The sequence below is a fragment of the Cinclus cinclus genome, chromosome 4, assembly GCF_963662255.1.
Source record: "Cinclus cinclus chromosome 4, bCinCin1.1, whole genome shotgun sequence".
Taxonomy (NCBI): domain Eukaryota; kingdom Metazoa; phylum Chordata; class Aves; order Passeriformes; family Cinclidae; genus Cinclus; species Cinclus cinclus.
This window is the reverse complement of record NC_085049.1, coordinates 10,291,131-10,312,535: the sequence shown is the minus strand read 5'-3', so window position 1 is coordinate 10,312,535 and position 21,405 is coordinate 10,291,131. Positions and strand designations below refer to the sequence as shown.

General features: G+C 38.3%; 1 protein-coding gene across 2 annotated transcripts in view; it reads right to left on the bottom strand.

Annotated features, from left to right (window-relative positions):
* RSBN1L (round spermatid basic protein 1 like) overlaps positions 1 to 21,405 on the bottom strand; it is a 47,719-nt gene that overhangs the window by 10,610 nt on the left and 15,704 nt on the right. Inside the window, exons 3-6 of one of the 2 annotated variants that reach the window (XM_062491653.1) lie at positions 14,193 to 14,453; positions 13,810 to 13,874; positions 1,670 to 1,807; positions 1,326 to 1,468 (exon numbers count right to left, since the gene is read on the bottom strand). In XM_062491653.1, the coding sequence (XP_062347637.1) occupies positions 1,326 to 1,468; positions 1,670 to 1,807; positions 13,810 to 13,874; positions 14,193 to 14,453 (607 nt within the window). Of the gene's footprint in view, positions 1 to 1,325; positions 1,469 to 1,669; positions 1,808 to 13,809; positions 14,454 to 21,405 lie in introns of both variants that reach the window. The other variant, XM_062491652.1, reaches the window with a different exon arrangement.

The window sequence follows — 21,405 nt, the reverse complement described above, 5'->3', positions numbered from 1 at the left end:
AAGTGCTTAAACACATATGATCCCACATATGTGCATTCCTTTCTCAAGAGTTAATCCTAGTTCTGCCAGGTCACCAGACATACTCCAGTACGGCCAGGTCTGTTTTAGACTGGTGAGCCCAGAACCATGGGCATGATACTGCAGATGTGTCTCACCAGTGATGAGTAGAGGGCAAGACCCCTGTGCCTCAATCTGCTGTGCTGCTCAAGCTTGAAATGGCAACTTTCCCAAGATGAAGGTGAGACTGACTGGCCTGCAGTTCCCCAGGTTCTCTTTCATACCCTTCTAAATGACTGGAGTGGCATTCACTCTCCTCCAGTCCTCAGGAACCTTTGCCAATTACCATGACCTTTCAAAGACAGTGGCCTTGCAATGATGTTGGCCAGCTCCCACAGCCTTGTGTCTGTCTAATCTGCATATCTATTAAGTTTCTTAACCTGATTTTCCTCCACTGAAGGCAAGTAGCCCTTCCTTCAGACACTGTCTTCAAAACAGAGCATTCCTAAAAGTAGATCTCACTAGAAAAGTGTTTTCTTTGCCCTTGTCTATCTCAGTCTTTTCTGTGTCCTTTGTCCCCAGGCCCCTTGCCCCATGCAGCAAATACCTTCCATTTTCCTAGTCTTTGTTCTACTGTCCACATGCCTGTGGAAGTCACTGCTGCCCTTCACATCCCTTGCCAAATTCAACTCCAGATGGTCTTTGGCTTTAACTGTATCCTCTTCATGGCTGGACAATCTCTCTGTACTCCTTCTGAGGCACCTGCCCCTGCTTCCACTTCTTGTATGCTCCCTTGTTGTGTTCACATTTTGAAAAGAATTCCCACGACAATTCCTTATGACATACAATATTCAAGTTCTCAGAGGCTGTCCCTACTTGTCAGATGGTTCTTATAGCCAATACCACAGCAAAGCTTAAAAATTTCATTTAATGTTGGAGTTGCTACCTTCCAGGAGAGAATAGCCCTTGTCCCCAGAGGTCATAACACATCCACTCACACGTAACAACAGGGATATCATATCAATTCCAGTCTCATGGCACATATCAGTAATTGCATGCATGCACACATTTTCCTGAAGTTTTTACCTTAAACTTCTACTAAAGATCCAAAAAGGACCAGCACCTCACTTGGTCAGACAGTAAAGATTAAACCAAAAAAATCTAGATTCTCACATAACAAAACAACAAAAAAGTGGTTTTGGGGGGTGAAGATTTACAGTAATTTGTTATTAACAGATGATATTAAGAAGTAAAAGGTTTGGGATAAAATTAATTTGTAAAGAAAAAATACTAACCAGACATTTACCAAGTAAAATAATTCCACTTACCTCTTCCTTTTGAAAGGTGACTTTGGCATGTCAGCCACAGGAATCATCTGTTCTCCTGGTCGTACCCACATAATGGGACCATCATCACTGTCTTTACGACTCTCTAATTTTAAACTAGAAAGTGTTCCCCATGGCAGTGTACACTAATAGGAAATACAAGCCACAATTTTTAAGTGAGTTACTTTAAAAAACTTGTTAAAAGCAGCCTTTCTCTCTTATGATGAAAGCCTTTATTAGAACACTCAATTATCTAAACAATTATCACATACTCTCACTTTATTATTATAACAGCACTACACAGCATGTTGTCCCCTTTCTCCCAGCCCATTCCCTTCTGTCCTTACTTTTAAGAAGGGCGATTCTTCCAACATATCAAGGAATTCAGGGAAGTAATCCCCCACTTCCTCATCAACTGCTCCAACCAGGCTGATCTGTCTCATTGGGCCAGCTCTATACGTACCATGAGAGTATGTTCTTTTTACCTACAAGTAGAATATGACAACAAAAGTTATACCTACTCCTCCACTGTGTAAAATCTACATTCAATGAGTACCTTTAATCACTATGCTTATGCTTTATGAGATAAAAAGATAGACTTTTTTTAGTCCTTCAGTCTCCAGCGTATTTAAGATTATGAACTCAAATACTACAAACTCAAAGACAGAAAATCTTAAAATAAAATACAAATTGTCATGGATGTTTAACACCTGAAGGTAAACTGGAGTAACCATTTATTGCCTTTCAAGAAGATAACATTCCAAACCAGTAACTCTGAAAATATATCAATGCATGTTATGCTCAGTAACTACTCAGTAAGGATTCTTACCTGGATTACTCAAGTCTAGCTGAATTTCTGCCTTTTTTTCTTGCAACAGGCAGAACTCTGAGTTACAAGCAATTTAACTCTAAACATTTCCTCTGCTACTCATCCTCTCCAGTACTGCCTCTTTGCAAGCACGTTAACTGGAGCAAATTACAACAGTGAACATCAGGCTCATCAAGAGTTTGGACAAAAAGCAAGAGAACGATCGTCACTCCTTCACTTTTGCTGTGCTGTGCTAGCACATCTTGTGCTCCTTTCAGACTTTCATGGCTGTAACATTCACCTCTCATGAGAAATCTTCTACTGTGAAATTTGAACAGAAACACATTGTTGAAAATAAACTTAAAATAATCTTATCTGTTGTACTAGACGACCAGAATATTCAGCCATGAGATTGATAAGGTTCATGTCCACTTTAAGCTTCTGATTTCCTATTTAACAGGCTGAAAGACACAGTGGCAATACGAGATGAAACATGAAGACATCAGAACAAAGGAAAGAGCAGATGGATTACTGCACACACCAAGTAAGCCTCCTGTATGGCACCTCTATGCACTCCATATCCAAAGCAAGGAAAGGAAAAAAGTGCAAGGAAAACAGTTAATGAAATACTACTTAGCTATGGTCCTCACCCAAGGAAACCATCAACATTCCTAGTAGTTATGGCAGTGCACAGGAGAATTAACAGCAGTTCCTGAAAATAAAACATGGAACACTGTGCCCTTCTGAGAAACTCAAGTAATGGAACCAGATCTTTCCAGAAATCCAGAACCATACACAGTTCTGATCATCCCAGGCATTTCTCATTCCACCCAGCAAACAGATTTATAGCTAAAAGTAGGATTTTACGAAGTGTCTCAGCTAATGCTACAGCAAGCCATCATAGACACATTGAAAAGAATAGTCCAGCAATATTCCCCTATTCCTCAAATCCTTAGTCACACGTTCCTGCAGGGTTCTTTCGGCATAGACAGCTGGTGATTTTGTGGTAAAGTATCACAAAACATTAATTTCTGCTGAATCCGCATCAGCTCAGTCCTCACCAAAGCATCAGGAGCTTGTACAACTACAGCAATGAACAAGGAAGAACCCTAAAACCACTTTCTGTGACAAATCTGTGACACTTTATTAAAAAGCCTAACATGCAAAGGGGATGTTTCTTCCACTGATGTAAGTATCTTAGTATTCCACCACTCCAGTCCAGGATACTGAGATGTTGTTTTCAGTTACATCCCTGATTAAAGAGAACAATTTTTCTGCCTTTTTTCCATGCTTCCTTTTTCCATGCTGCCTACTACCACTCCCCCAGGTAACAAGTGATAAGACAAGAGAAAATGGCCTGAAGTTGCACCAGGGGACTTATAGATTAGATATTAAAAACATTTCATCACCAAAAAGGTTCTCAAGCACTGGAATAAACTGCCCAGGGAAGAGTTGTGTCACCATGCCTGGAGGAATCTAAAAGACATGCAGCTATGGAATTCAAGGACATGGTTTAGTGCTGGATTTGGCAAGACTGGGTTAACAGCTGGACTCTTAAAAAGGTGTTAAAGGTCTTTTCATCCTAAATCATTTTATGATGCATATAGAATATGATAAACTGGTTGTGAAACTACTCCAAGTGAAAACTCTAAAAATTCTCCTAAGAATACTATCTTAAAGCTTGGCAAAGCTGTGAAGCTTCCAGCTGGATCAACCCACCCATTTGGCTTATATACCACTAGGTGTTGGTAATGAAACAAAAAGTCAGCAAAGTATTTAGCTGCAGCATAAAGCTTGCATTAAGAAGGATCAGTTAAGAAAATTTTCATTTGCTCCCAAAAAAAAAAAAAAAGACTATGCACTGAAAGTTAAAACTGAAAAAGAACACAACTTTTTCAAGCACTGTTTGTCCAACTCCTTTTACCCTCAGCTCTCCTGGTCAACCACTCTCCCCTTGACCATGAGGCCATGCAATTGCTTCTCAAAATCCATCTTAGGAGAAGAAATACCAACAATTCCAAATGCCCAGCAGTCCCAAGCAACAGGCACCTGCCAGCAAACCCATCAGTCCTTTCAGGTTTTTTTGCTGAGCATGATGATATACAGCACAGAATATCCTTGCAGTCAATTGGGACCAGCTGTCCCAACCATGTCCCCTCCCAGCTTCTTGCCAACCCCAACCTACTCACCAGGGGGGTTCTGGAAGCCTTGACACTCTGCCAGTGATGCTCAACAATAGCCAAAACACCGGTGTGCTATCAACAGTTTTAGTCACAAACCCAAAACACAGTCCATGAAGACAAATGACCCATCCAGACCCAGTATGAACAGGAAATCAATCCACACTGGTGATCAAAGGGGAAGATTCGCTCTCACTTTTCCCTTCTTTCCTGATACCATTAGGTCCTCTGAAGATGAACAAGGAGCAAGCCTAGGGAACTGATCTGAATTTAATCCAGAAATTACCTAAAATAAATTCTCTATTTTAGAAAATAATAAAAGGTAAATACATAGGCCATAAATACTAAATACTTTCTGGCCTGGCCAGAAAGAACAAGGGAGAGTTTGAAGCAGCTGTGGACAAGTAGAAAGCAACTCCTATTCCATCTCTTCAATGAACTGGGTTGTAGCATCCTAAACTCTAGTCTTAGAGGAGAGGTTAATGCTTGAACTATATTACCTTAGATTAGGCTAAAGATTTAGATAAGCATGTGTAAAAAGGTGAGGTCATTCTTAGTGAGGAGCTAGTTTTCACTCACTCCCAACTTAGACTGCTACTAAGTAATAGTGTGAAAACACCAAAATCTCCTTTGGATGATGATGACAAACACAAAACTAATCCTAATAAAGACATCAACCAAAAAAACACAGCTATGGTATATCAGATAACAGCAACATTTTCCCTTCCTTTTACTGTCAGTATCCCTTGGCTGGTCTGTTCTCAGGAAGAGACATAGATTCCTCTATGTATTTCTGAACTCACAAAAACAACACTAACATACTGAAATCAGTACTTATCAATTTCTATATTAAATTATGCACTGACCACTAATGAAGTATTTTATATATACATGTGCATATACCTTGTATAAAATAATCTTCACAATTTCACAGCTTACAGTGTGACTACGTTTTTGGAATTCTACAGACTTGTTCAGAATTGGAACAATTTAAATCTGGAACAAAAGGAGAAATCAAGGACCATCTGCTCCTTCTAGCATGTGGTCAGGAATGAATACACACAAATCACCAAGTACATGCAGTATAATACCATGGACAGGTAAAAGTGAGAAACACAAAATAATAAAGATGACATCCTAACTTCTTTCTTCTCGTGTAGCTTACATTTGAGGGATGTCACCTAAAAACACACAAAAGGAGTCTGTCATTCTCTTGCATCACAGTAATGCAAAATTGTGACAGTAAAACCACCATTGAATCCACAATTAGTAATAATTGAGAATTATCTGCTTTTGTGACTTGCATGGCCACCGCTGATTTTTTTAATGAAATAGCAAATGTTATGTCAGAAATGTCTTTGTGTCTGACAGGAATCTGAAGACTAAATGCAAAAATACAGATATACATATACATATATATCTCAACAATGTATTTGAGCATTATCATCCTGTAAGTGGAAACATTTTAGACACTACATGTTAAAGATTTTGTGTTTGAATAAGTCACAAAGTGGAGGGAACAATCAGAGAAATCATGGATTTCAAGAGAGGAATTTAAAATATGCAAACTAGGACAAATAACTGAATTCCTATTTTTAATATAGTAGAATATGGGTTGTTGTGGGGTTTACACGGAAGAGGGTTTTTTTCTTAACTAAAACTTCCCGATTTTCCTGTTAGAATTTTAAGGTTTAAATTTATTTCAATTTTTCACCCTTAAAACAAAGAAAGTCTGGAAAAACAGAACTCAGAGAAAAAAAAATTACCAACAACAAATAAACAAAATTACCCACCAACTGAACTCAAAATAAAGAAACACATGAAATACCACCAAAGACCAACAAAAACACCCCAAAAACATTATACCATCTAAGAATATTCAAGGACATTGAGGGGGTAGAGGGTTTTACTACCCAAGTGCACAAGCAATGCACTTACACACTGGTATCTCCAAATGGAAAACATCTAATTTCAGGGTCTGTGTTAATCTCAAACGCTACAGCCATGAAGAGGCCATTACCATCCCTGCTCATTTGCTAATTTCAATAAAGTGCCCAAGCAGTTTTCTGTTCCTTGCCAACTTCAATCAAATCCTTAAATGCTTCATTATAATTCCAGTTTCAAATGGGAGCCAACACTGAATAAATATTCATCAAAATTGCTCTGATTTTACAAATACTCCTGAATGTGTTTGGCTGCTTTTTACTATTAAACCACATATACTTCATACTCCTTCCTTCAACTTTTTTCCCCCCTTTTTTAGGTCAGGTTTTTAGTATCAGTATGGGATGTCTTGATAGTTCTGCCATTACTCAATTGTCATTAAAAACCTGATTTCAACAGTTTTTCCCACTTGGAAGCTTCTGGAAATGCAATCCCAAGACTTTCACTGCATTAGTACTTTCAGCAGCATCCTTTTACCACTGTACTTCATCTATCACCTGACATGTTTCATCTTGCATATGAAATCCTCAAATAATAACATGGATAGGTTTTTAAAAGCAAAATTACCTCACTCTTACTCTGAATTCCAGCAACACAAAACCAGTGAAGCAGCTGACAAAGAATTTTTAAAAATAAATAAAAAATTAAGGATAGAATCAATTAGACACCTTCATGGAAAGTGATGTAGCTAGATCCATGACAGGGTCAGTCTCAGATCCTGTCTGAGCTGCCAGTACAAACCTCCAGGGTTTTGTTTAGCTTTGGGTTCTGTCAATACAACACGTGTGACTAAAAAGAGTAACACAAGACTGTCATCTAATATGTACTGGATGCAACTATCAAGATGAAATCTAGAAAGGTAACTGTTTTTTAACTGGAAAACAAATGAGCAAGTGTTGCAGATTTCCAATGTCATTCCCAGTGAACTCATTCTTTGTTCAATGGTTTTCAGTAAGTGAAAATTTCTTATGCTTTGAGACAATATGTTGCCATCATCAATCAAAAAGTCTCTTACATAGAGTCCAACAGATCAGTTTTCTAAAAACTATTTTTTAAGATATTTTTTTTTTAGATAATCTTTTTACTATTTTTAAGAAATTTTTAAAGGATTTTTTTTTAATTAATAAAAAAAGAGAACGGGGCAATATATTTGCTTTAAGAGATAAAATTCAACTTTTCATCATCCAGAAGGAAAAAAAAAATAGTAGGCTTTATTTTGGAGGACTTGTAACAGCAAGAAGTTGCTCAAAAATGTTATACCTTTTTAATAACTAACCAAACCATTGATCACCTTAAAAGCAAGAAACATATTTACTGAAAACTACTGACACACAACTAAAAAGACAGTTCCAATATAAAATAATTCTTTCTAGAACATAAGAAAATAACACAGTATATGGAAATGGATACTGCACAAATCTTTAATGATAAAGAAATGAAGCACTAACCAATTATTTGAGATTTTCTTGAAAAAAATACTTTCAGCAATTCCCCTCAAATAGTAAAGGAACTAATGATTTCAAGCAGGATTTCACAAATTACAAAAGAACTAAACAGCAAACACCTCACAGCAAAAGAAAGGTTAAAGAGCCAAACAAGGAGGACAGCAAGGAAAATAGAATTTTAAAAGAGGCTAAACAGGTCTTCTTCTAAAATACTTATTAGTATTTGACTACTCAGTGTCCATCACAGCTAACATGGTAATATGAATTTATTCCAAACTGGGAACAAAATCAACAAAAATTATTTCTCTGAAGATGCAATTGCTTGTTATGGAATGGAGCTGACTGTGAAGACCCACAGGCATCCTTGAGCTACCTCTGACATATTTAAACAACGTAATTCGCCAACTCAGTAATAAAACAAATCCCTCAAGAGCAGTTAAGTAGTTCTGCTGGATTAATGAAACAAACTGAACTCACCAGTTCAAGAAGCACATCTTGACACAAGAACATGCAACTGGGAGGAAAGAAGGAATGAGGAGACATTTTCTTGTAGCAGCAGCAGGTGCCAGATTGGCTCTGGCCATTTGTCTAATTGCTACAGTTAGAATGACTTTGCCTAAGGTGAACAGGCTGAGTGATGTGCATCCCTTCATAAGTACAATAAAGGCAGTAAAGTAAAACAGCTTTAATACATCAGTGAGAACTCCAAGCTGTGTGGTGCAGTTGACACAATGGACAGAAGGGATGCCACCCAGAGGCTTGAAAGATGGGCCTTGTGAACCTCATGAAGTTCAATAAGGCCAAGTGCAAGGTCCTGCATGTGGGTTGGGGCAATCCCAAGCACAAATACAGCATGGACAATGAACTGAGTGCAGTCCTGGGGAGAAAGACTGGTAGGTGCTGCTGGATGAGAGGCTGGACATGACCCAGCAATGTGCACTTGCAGCCCAGAAAGGCAAACATGTCCTGGGCTGCCACCCCAGCAGTGTGGGCAGCAGGGCAAGGGAGGGGATTCTGCCCCTTTGCTCTGCTGCGACCCCACCTGCAATGCTGCATCCAGCTCTGGGGTCCCAGCACTGGAAGAGCAGCAGCCTGCTGGAGCAAGTCCAGAGGAAGGCCATGAAGATCATGAGGGCTGAAGCACCTCTACTGTGCAGACTCACTCTTCACAATCAGATTGAAGTTGTTCAGCATGGGGAGGAGGCTCAAGGGAGACCTTAGAGCAACCTTCTAATACCTAAAGGGGACTACAAGAGAACAGGAGAGGGACAGTACAAGGTGGAATGGCTTCAAATTGTAAGAGGACAGCTTTAGCTATTACAAAGAATTTCTTTGTTGTGAAGGTGGTGAGGCACTGGAACAGGTTGCCCAGCAAAGTTATGGATGGCCCACCCCTGGAAGTGTTCAGGCTGGATGGAGCCCTGAGCAACCTGTTCTAGTAGAAGGTGTCCTATTCCTGCCCATGGCAGGGGTTGGAACCAAATACTCTTTGGGGTCCCTTCCAACACAAACTACTCCATGATTCTAACTCAAACCACAGAACAGGTTCTTCAAATCTGGAAGACAGTAACACACCATCTTAAAGAAAGAAGTGTCAAGAAGACAGAGGAGCTGGAAACTGTTTAGCCCAATTCCAATTTATAAGAAAAAAAAACACTTAGCTGGACACAACTATCAACTACCTAGAAACTACCACATTAAAAAAAAATGGAAGCCATCAAGCCAAACTAACCTTTATTACTATGACTGGATAGACATCTTGACATTTCCATTCTAGTCTAAGAACTGCTACAGAAACATGGTCTAGTAGGAGCAAACTGTGGGCAGTTTTGTCTGTGCTCACATAACTATCTAATTTTGAGGCAGACAGTAAGGATCCTTCATTTGAAGGCAGTGTATCCTCATAAAACCCACAGGTATGGTTAACACTGCAAGTCCAGGAAAGGATCAAAATTAACAAGATCTTGAAATTGGAGAAGGGATCTGAATGCAAAGGATATAATTCAGTTTAAACAAGAGCATCAACTACACTCACATACATATTTAATAAACTGCATAAACCTGAAAAGGGGAGCAACTCAATTAGCACTAGCTGCTGCTACAGCAGATGGACAAACTGCTCTGAAAAAGCAAGAAATAGCAATAAGAGCAGTAATTTGCAAAACACTTGCAGCAATCTTCTCATAGTCTTTACATCAATACACCAGGCAGACACTCTTGATTTTTAGTGTTATATATTAAGAAAAAAGTATGGATGACTGGATTGAACATAAGGGGAGAACACTAAGACTAATGAAGGCATAACATGCAATCACAGACCAAAATAACTCAAATTATTTGATCTAGAGAGAGGGGAAACAAAGGAGTTTTTAAGCAACCTTCAAATACATGAATGACAAAGACATTATTTGCCTGGTCCACTAAAAAATCAGAAAAAAAGGATAAGAGGATAAAAGGGAAAAAAAAACGATTTTACAATGGATTTCTTTGGAAAGAGTGGAATGACTTAGAGATCTCTCACAAACACATCAGACAAGGACTTGTCAAATATGGCTTTAAAACAGTCCATCTTGTTTTGCAGCAGAGGAATTGTTTGGTACTGTGCAGCCTTTTACTTCATCTGTACTAAGCAGCTGCCTCTGATGCAAGACAGCAAAATCAATGCACTAAGAATTGTTCCTGTTAAACATCAACTGTGAGCTTTGGGGTTTCAGCACAGCAATAAAAGCTTACACTTGCACAGCACAAGGGAAAATACAACAAGTTCAAAATATTAACATTTGTCTCAAGAGTACTGAATAACTTCGGTGATGTAAGCTGCAAGCAGGCAGCAAAAGCTGATTATTACATTCTCCAAAATCCTCCTAAGAACCTGACAAGACTCATGGCTATCAGATAATTGATGCAGCTGTTGCCATACACACAAATATAGAGCCCAGGGAAGATTGAGCTACAAGACAGTTTTTCACCACCTGAAGGGCTGACTTAGTGGCTTCAAGGATATCCAGACTCATTTAATTTTGCCCAGTTACAGAAACTGTCTGAGTAAGTCTTGCAATCAGTTCAGAAAGAACTGTTCCACAAATGCAAAAAAACTTTTAAGGAGTACTCAGGCATACGCCTGAACTGGACGATGAAAAGTCCCCAGTTCCTCTCCCTGCAAAATTTAAAAGTTAATTCTCATTAGAAAGAACCAGTTTCAAACCTCTCTCCTGCACCTGCTGTAAATTCTCACAAATCTGTGTCCCTTATAATCTTCTAACAAGTAGAATTACATCACTCCTATTTGACACAAATGTATTTGGGAAGCAAACTGAAAGGAGTTAGTTTTCAACTCTAAAACTGTGAAAATTAAGTAAATTACTTGAGAGATGCAGACCTTCCAGGTAAACTTAGGAGGACTCCAATTTGACATCAACAACAGAATCTCTGTGCAATCTGCCTCTTGTCACAGAACTTGACGTTTTAGAAATATGCATTACTTAAAACCAAAAAAAATCCCAAACCCACATGTGTCACAAAACAGGAGGTAGAAGACTGAGTAGTAACAAAAGGATCAACTTGAAAAACAAAACTTCATAAAACACTCTGTAATACTTTCCATTTCATGCTTACCTCAGCCTTCATTCTTCTTTTTATCATTTTTTTGATCTTTTAAAATACGTACATTTGTCAGATTGATTACATGTGCTACATGAGCTCTGAGAAACCACCAAAGAACCTCTTGTACCAAAGTGAGCCTTATTTCAGTGTTTTAGTTAAAATTAGCAAAGGAATAACCAAGTTTCTTAAAGTTGATGAAGTCCAAGATACATACTTAAAGCAGACTTGATAAAATCAACTTCCTATTTAGAACTAAGACAACAAATCCCTCCTCAACTGAGGTTATAACAACAATCTCTAGACACTGCTGAGGCTGCTTAGGACAAGGAACACCACAGCACAAAGCTTGGGCAATACAGGAACAGAACACCAAACATTTAAAGGTTCATAAAAATATACTGCAACAAGATACTATTATCATTTAAAAGATTCACAAGAAAAATTAGTGAGACAGGGTAAGGTTCTCATTCTGCACAAAATGTAACAAGTCAAAAAAGAGAGTACAAAGCTAACAAAACATTTTAACTGTAGCATACCACGTGAAAAAAAAAATCAAAATAAACATCCAAAGTAAAACAGAAGTAAGAAAATCATAAGGAAAAATAGAATCAATATCTAGGCAACCAAGATACTGACTTAAATATTCCAGGAAACAGGAATGCAGCATAGAAGAGAAAGTCTGATGTTTGCCTGTACATGTTATTTATACACCATATACCCCTTAGTTAGCAAAACTACAAAGAGCCAAGCATTTTCTGTCAGGCAACCAAACTGAGAAGTTATAAAACACCATGAAAAATAAGGAAAAAAAAAATGAGGGAACACACAGGAAAAGAACTAAACCTCCAACCAAGTAAAACAGCTTAGACCATAGAGCTGATCAGCTGAATGCTTCAACAATACAGTTTGGCTTCTTTCATCTACCACAGCCTCTCTCTGCTCCTCCTTTGCTTACACAAAAATGGGGAATTACGATTTCAACCCCAACAAACACAGGACTGGTTTAACTATAGATGTTGATGCTACCATTGTAATACCAATTTAATCTATCCTTTCAGTAAAGTAATTCTATTAGAATTCACAACAATTAAATTTTGACTTTCCTTAACAATTTCTTTAGGGCAGGTACCAGCACACAGTTATGCCTGTCTTAATGCTACCCAAGACAACTGGCTGGACTTAAGGAACACACTTAGAAGGGCAGATCCAGCTTTTCTTATATAAAATGGCCAAAGATAGAGCAGCTCTGGAGAGCTGCCCATCATATGTTCTGTGATTTTTATTGTTCATGATTCAGTTTACATACACAAGGAAAACAGTGACTGTAGTTCACAGAATATTCACATTCCATGACAGCAGATATTTTCTCAGCCAACACTGCAAATGTTCTCATGCAGAAACATTTTAGCTCTGCATATCCTTGTGGAGAACACACACCTGAAATTTGTCAATAGCTTCAAGTGTTCTATGCAAATACTTATGCAGCCAAAGGGGGGGAAGGGAAAAACGGGCATGTTTCTCATTAAAAAGATGACAGTGTAACTTATACATGAACTCTTTCCAATTGTCTCAAAAGTGAAGACTAAAATAATTTAAAGCTGATCCATACAACACCTAAATTCATAAATATGGGAGTTAAAAGAATAATTGTGACAAAGTTGAAATAATTTAAACAGGATTGAGTTTCTGCATAAATTGTTTCATACTCACTGTAGGGGCTTTTTGCAATAACATCATCAAGGTGAAAATCCGACAGATTTCTTCCTGAAAACCAGTGCTATAAATAATTTCTGTGCAACAGAATTGTATTTTCTACAGGAAGTTAATAAACAGCAGAGGTGATGTTTAATCAGTAGCTTCTGTTAACAGAGTATGCAGTCCTTTCTCCCAAAAAAATTTTAAATAAAAAATATTCAAAAGCTGCCAGTTAACCTACCATTTAACCTAAGAGCTTTCCAGAGAATCCAGCCAAGTGAGGAGAAATGCAAAGGGCTAAGGTCCATATCAGTGGCCACATTAACCCCCAAGCTCTTCTTTAAGGATGGATTTAGAAAACCCAAACTACAAATGCAGCTAATTTAACTGTGCCCTACGTGGGTTTTTATGTAAAACATGATATTAATGCATTTCAGTTTCATGACAAAGTTCATACACAAACTACTGTTCAGACATCCAGAAAGCCACAGCTAAACCATTTTAGCATTCCAAATCTCCTGGTAAATCTTCAGCTACAGAAACAAACACAAAGAAACCTACACACACAAGCATGCAAACACTTGCCCTCCCACCAAAAAATCCAATCTGACGTCTCAGTTAATTTTATGTCTCTTCTCATCTTCAGTAATGCAGAACTGACTTAGTAAATAAATCCCTTGTTTTTAGTCTTCTGTGTCATCCACATAGCAGAGCTGATAGCAATTACTCCAAAAAAAACCCCAAAACCACCCAATTCACAGTTGTTTGAAACCATTATATGACTTTAGAAAGTAAAATGCATAACCTCTTACCTGAGCATGAAAATTTGACATAGTTGTTGTCTCTATATCTTTCTTTCCCAAAATCTCCATTTTCACTGGTGAATTGGGAAAATTAAACGAAAAGTAGTCTAAAAAGTCAGGTAAATAAGTAGCTGCCCCATGAACAATACCCATTACATAGTAAGCTGCACAGTTTTCATTTTCACTAAAAACCAGACCCACAAACTCTTCTGCAAATCTCTCCATCTCCACAGGAGACAAGTGGGAGAGTTCATTACTGTAGGCATGGATAACTGATGCACCTCCGTTAGGCTGGTGCTCAATATGAATCAGCTGTTTGAACTCCAATGTGTCCAACCTTTTGAGTTTATTTTGAACCCGTGGCTCCTTTAACGAGACAAATGGAAACTCACTGTTCTCTGGTATCTTGGACCCACAGTCCTTCTTGGGATCCATATTTTTCCCATTGAAATCCTTAAGATGATCATCTATGATGCCTTTGGCTTCCTGATCCTCAATATCAGAAACCAGTCCTGAGCAGATGGTTTGAATGGATTTGCTGTACATTTTTGGACGCTTCCTCTTCTCATTCTCTTTATGTTTCTTTTTCTTTTTCTTCTTAACTTTTTTAATCTGTAGCTCTTCTGCATTGGCTTTTGGTTTCTCCTTCCCACCTGTTAAGAGTTTAAAAAAAAAATCTCTTAAGGATGTTTTTATACAAAATAGGTATTTAAAGATTCCCAGTCACCAAAACCCTCACACAAAGACCAGAGACCAAAAGGGTCACAATGGGTATGTTGCCAAACCTGAGGAAGGTAAGAGACACCTGCCATGGTCACATTGCAACTGATAAATACACTGAGACAACAAGGGAAAGACATCACCATAACCTAAGCCTCCCAAGGCTGCTTCCAGGATGAGTTGCAGTCCAACATTGCCTTTAGCTGGTCATTAGCAGTTACTGCCCCATAAAGCCCAGAGACATCACAGGACAGCTGTCCCACACTGCCAAACAAGGGGCTTGCAAACCATCCATGGAGAAGAACCTGCAGCAGCAAGCTGCCCACAAGATGCCACTGCCAGAACTGACCTTGTCTGATGGGCTTCACATGGTCATTCTTTCACAACTAGATAATCTTTGTTGAAGAAGTATATGTGGGAACATCTAAAAACTGATCCCATACATATTGTAACATAAATAAAATTAAAACAAAAGACACGTTAAAGAAAATGCTCACAAAAAAAACCAAACTGTCTTCAAGTTAACATAACATACAAGCTAAAGGGAAAGCAAACTGTCCTAAGTGTCCAGAACGTCCTAAAGACAGAAATTACTCATTTGGGGATAACACATTCAAGTGATTCCCAAGGTAAATGTTCTCACTTGTTTTAAATGACTGCCTTTTTTTTTTTTTTGGCAAGTAATAGAAGTGGTAGCCCAAAAAACTTCTAACACTACACTGCCCTAAGATGAAGCAGTCAAAATGATTTAGCACATAGTAAAACTAAGTCAGTGGGTATATTTCAGCACAAAATTACATTCACACCAGCAATTCAAGACCAGCATGTTCAAACACAGCAGCTTTGACATTTAAAAATTGTGTATTTCATTGCAAGACTAAGTAATATGAAATCTGCAAGAGTTAAGTTAGTGAGTCTCTACTACTATGTTGCTGTAGACTATTTTCAGCTTGCCATCTTCCACCCAAGTAACTTAGAAGAATCCTTTAAAAAAAAAAAACAAACAAAGTGAGATCACAACTGTTGGTGCATGGAATCACAAATTCTTGCTGATGATTAAGAGGCTGGATATGGAAGATGCAGATGCTGTAACATAGGTAACAGAACAAGCAATTAAGACACTTAGGTCTGAGTCTCCTGAGGTTTGTGACAGCAGCTAAATACTTCTGGGATTCCTGAAGTGGAGGCAAATTTAGTTATCTCTCTGGATTCTATTTTCTCACAGAGAGGGGAAGGAGAAGTGCTCTGAGGTCACATTTCTTATTTAGCCCAAACAAGGAAATAGATTCTAGGATTTCTTAACCTAATCCACACAGTTAATAACTACAAAGACTCAGAATCAGATTTAACTCGGCACACTCTCTGAACACAATTTCACTTTTAGCTAACTAAGTTCAAGTGCCAAAAGGCAGAGCATCTTCATGGAAGTCTGTCCTTTCCTAGGCTAAATTTAATGTACATCCAGCATCAAACCTCTGCAACAGGACTGCCTTATTGGGTAGAGGCAATATTCACCACTTTGTTGAGATATCCTCTTTCTGTCACCAGAGTCTAACTCTAGTGGGCATGAGAAAACCAGGAAGAGCAGCAACAGATGCAACAACAACAACTAAGTACCTCAACCTTAAAGGAATCCTGAAAATAGTTCCTTCAGGCTGGCGGGGTCCTTGGGTGTAATGTCAACACCTGACAAAAAACACCTACTGCTATGTTCTGGGGGATTCTAAGGGTGTCATTATGGTACCAGCACCAGTCAGCTGGAAATAAAAACAGAGAAATGGTTTATGACAGTGGGAACTTACCCACTGCAGGCTTTGAAATCTCAACACAAATCTCACTCTCAAAATACAGACTTGGACCTCCCTCCCACATAACCAAAAACAACCACGAGTATGCAGGTATTGTGAACTCTTAAAAATGTTTTAACTTAGCATTTGAAAATCGTTTCACTCTAAATATGAACATTTTTGGCTATACTGATGGATATCACAAAGAAGCCAAGCATTCTGCAGATATCTTATTAGTCTGAACATACAAACTATGCAATTATGGCATCAAATGCTGGAGCAAGGCGATGCATGGGGAAGCAGAGTTACCTGCCCACCCACTTCACTTAGTTTTTAAATGGAGCTCTGATTTTTGTTGAAATTAGCCACTTGGATCTGAGACATCATGCATGACAGGGAAAGGATGGAAATTTATATTTACTCGAGTTCAATCAGAGTAATATAAATGGCAAAAAATACCAAAGCAAGAAGCTATCTGCTGTGGTAAGAGAGAAATTGCTCTTTCCTACTTGAGCATGTTTGTAATCACCAAAGAAAATCCTAAAACAACTGAAGATCAGCATGTTCTCCCTGAACATCCAGCTATTAAATTACATTCCATCATTACTAGCTGAAATGTAAAGTACTTATATCATAGAATCTGTATCTGTGCAAAACAGCAAAAACTACTGACTTCCACTCCTAAACTACAAGAAAGAAGATGATCTAATTTCCCCTTGCACTCTGTCCCATTCCTTTTGATTTGATCTTCTGAGTTTTACTAACAATCAATTTCATTCAACTGCTCCTGTAATATGTGGTGGCAGTTCCTTTAATCCATAACTTAATGTGATGCAGCTATGCAATAAAATGCAAAAAAACCTACCCAAACAAACAAAAAATTCCACTATAAAACAACAAAACAGGCTTCCTTAGAGAGGTGGTCAATGCCCACCAATGAGGCAGTGTTTGAGAGGCATTTGGGCAATGCCCTTAACAGCATGGTTTAACTCTTGCTCAGCCCTGAAGCAATCAGGTAGTTGAACTGGATGATCACTGTAGGCCCCTTCCAGCTGAAATTGTTGATTTTTTTTTCAGATCATCAACAAGCAACACTCAAAAGACCACAGCCACGGCCTTGAAAGCAGTGGTGTCTTTAAGACAGAAACAACACAGGTGGAATGTAAATCAGTCTCAAATTATGCAGAGTTCACGTGAACATATCCAAAAGGGTTTGTCTGCAAAACCAGTTGTAAAAGTACTTTTTATTTAACTTGGTATACATCTATGGAAGCACTTAAAAGCTTTGAAGGAAGTACACTAAGACATTTTTTAAATGAAGAATATTTATTATTCCCTCTGTTTTCACGCTATCTCTACAAAACCTTTGGAAGAGAGAAGTTTTTAACCAGAGGATAAAAATAATTCCTTTTCGGGAATATAAAAGAAATTTTACTCTCAGCTTTAAATACATTGATTTTAATATAGAGTGCTTTTACTTCTGCACACAAGATAAAAGGGTTATGCCATTTACATATATACAAAGTATCACAATTCATCATTGCACTTTCTCACATCACACCAAGTCGCAAAAATTAGGCACACAATTTGGAGCAAAATATTTGGACACAGCCCCTCACTTTAGTGCACAAAATTCTCTTCCACAGAATTTTGTGCATCTCTATATATAAGAATGATGGAACTGAGATCATTTTTAATTCTGAAACACTTGGAAACCAAGAGAGCAACAATCACTGAAACAACAAAAGGCTGTAGAACAAAAACCACCAGAAGATCTATGATGGAAGGTAGCAGGGCCCCCTGAACTGCTACCTGCAACTGAAAAAGAGTAAAATTGTAAGTATCTATCCTTGGGAGACAAAACATGAACCCCATCTTCAAGGGTCTGAGCTATTGATGCCACTGAAGTGGGAGAAAAAGCTTTAAAACACAGAAATCAGAGCATGAAAAGGACTCAATTTTTTTTTTCCCAAAACATTACTAGAATGAAAGATTTTGAAAAAAATTGCATTCTGAAAAGAGTAACTTAGTTCTCTAAAACCACTTCAAGCAGGAATTCGGTAAAACAACTTCAAAACCTGCTTAGCTGTTTCAAGCCTTTTTTAAAATTCACATGAGCTTTAGCTACTGCATACACAACACAAATTCTGTCAGAAACCCCATTTCCCCACCAGCAGCAAATGACATACAAACAGAAATTTATTTTTATAGATACTTCATATACCACACTGCAAAGAAAAAAAAAAAAAAAACATTTTAAAATCAAACTGTATATGGGAAGACTGAAAAAATGTGACATTCTCAATTATCAGTTCAGCCTTCAAATGGCTAGGACACAGCTGAGCAATGTATGAACTCACTGGCAGATGATCCAACCCCCACCCTGCTCTGTCACTGCTCCCAGCACACAGTCCTGCACCACTGCTGCTGACTGATGCTCATCACTGGCACAGTAGCTTAATGGCTCAGCAGAAAACTATTCACTCTGCTGCTGCTTGATCAGTGAGCTGGCTCACAGCACTGTCAGACAGGAACTAAAGCATACAGACCACTGGGAGCAGGACACAAGGGGTACCAGCACCCACCCTTCCTCAGGGCAGCAAACCACCTGGTCTGCTTAGCTACCCTGTCACCCACACCTTCTCCATCCACCCCAGCACTAAACAAAGCTGAATTTTCACGTGTTAAAAGAAGTCCCACCACCTCACTCAACAGTACATTTATGAGACAGGATCAATTTCGTTACAAACCTAAATAGAAATTTTTATAACCTAAACACTTGAACTTCCAAATTTAAAAAAGAAGTTAAAAAATTTACCTTTTAAAAGGTAAACATTTTAGTTCATTTAACTGTAATATGGATCAGACTACAATTTCTTCCAGATCCCTTTACAATGAGTGCGGGTGATGCTTGCTCTCCATACTGCTTTGACACCTGTATACACCCAATTTTGGAATATTTATGCTAAACTACTTGAGTGTACAGACAGTTCTCTTGAAGAATACAAACACGAAATGAAAAACTGATTTCTAGAAGTATATAGTACTTCACAGTAAAGCTTGGATAGAATGTGACAGAAAAGGAAGCACATTTCTAGCCTAAGGCTTTTACTCTGATGAATTTCAAAGATCCAGTCTGAAGTAGATGTTTAAAGCTGCTCAGAAGCTGCAAATACTTAAGAGCAAAAGTAATTAGCTTGCTGGAATAGTGGAATTGCTATCAGCAATGCCCAATAAGTACTTTCTTTTTCTTCTTCTACATCAGCTGTAGAGAGGAACAGAAACATTCAGTCATTCCTCTGCTGCATATATCAACGTACTTTAAAGTAAAATGCACTGCTTCTTCCAAAACTAGTAACACTCCTTTGACACTTCATTAATGGACACCAAAAAAGAAGAGCAGCTTTCCACATCTCTCTAGGGCAGTAATCAAGTCGCTCCAGAGCGGACATACAGAATTTTCTGAACACATAAATAAGCAACCCAAAAGTTGAAACAACGATCCCAACACACAACTGAGATATCCAAACTACTTTTTTTTGAAGTCAGATTTGAGAACAGCAGTGCAGCACTTGATGCAAGCCAACTGGATTCATCTCAGGCTGCTGAGGCATACACTGGCAACCCAAAACTTTCAAGATGGTCATTTCAGAGGGTCTTCCAGCACACACAACACAGTTGTGTAGATACATACATACATGTACGTATGACTCTCGGAATCTGATTTCACACACTTTGAAGTGCATGGCATCTTTGCCTCTGTGTCCTGAGATCCATTTAGACAATAGATACAGAACCTATAAACAAAAAGTTTTTCCCACTACGTGGTTTGGAAACACAAGACAGAAGATAATTTTCAGTTGTATTGAAAACATTTATTTAATGGGACTCACTGCCCTAGGACACCAAGAATGAGAAATAACAGGGACAAGGGCTGTATATAAAAACCCTCAGCCATACACATTCACAGGAACTTCCCCTTTGATCTACTGTTAAAAAGCAGACTGAGCTCACACTTTACTGGACTACAAAAACACCTAAGAACAGCTTCTGCTCTCATCTGGCTTTGCAGTAACTGCACAAGGATAAAGTTCCAAAGTTCGCACTGTATCAAGAAAGAAATCAGAAGAATGGAAGTTATGTTCATTCTGTTCATGCATGCAGATACTCAGCAGTATCAGAATGCTAAATAACTTTCAGCCATCCTCTAGGCACCAGGCCTTGTGTATCAAACAGAAAACTAATTCTCACACTCACACATCTATAGGAATGGCAGATCTTTCAAGGCAACTCAGCACAGCTCATTTTTTGTGGCGTCATAATATCCCTGTCACTCTTGTTGACATGGGACTTACTACTAAGGACTCGTACTCAAAACTGTTCAAATTTTATGCAAATAAGCCAATGCTCTGTTATTACAAGATGACACATACTTGTAATTGAAACTGATGCTAGACAGCCTGATCTCTCATTAATTACAGACACCTCACAATTTCAAGTTTTTGCAAGAAATCAGACACTACCTGAAATTTATTTTATGTAGTGTTGCATCCATTTTCTCTGCTTGATCATTTGATCTGAAATTTTAAATATCTGAGACCACGAAGTCTAGTACTTTTTTCAGTTGCTTGAACCAGAGCAGTTATTTCTCAACTTTGAGGTCCAAATTATTAGAGGGGGACTTTAGATATTTCAAAACAAAAGCCAAAAATTAGTAACACTAAGCACTTTGTTTTCCACAGCTTTCTAGCTGACAGCTAGTAGGAGGAAGGTAAACACTTTTAACAGCAGCCAGTAAGTAAAACTGGTTCTCACTTCCTTACTTTATGAGAGCCCAGTCACCAAAATATAACATTTTCATTTTGATGTACCAGAAGTCTTTGCTTCAGATCCCCAGCTTCAGATCCTCAGCTCCACCAGAAAGCTTTCCAGCACAGCTCTCCCTCCAGTTGCCACTTGCTCCATCCCATTTCACATCTGTGTTTTAACCCCCCACTCATATGTTTTATAGGTAAAAGTTGGTAACTTGGTACATGAGGACTGTGAAGCAAACTCAGTATCAGACAAATCAGTGTCGTGGACTGGGCCCTGCACTATT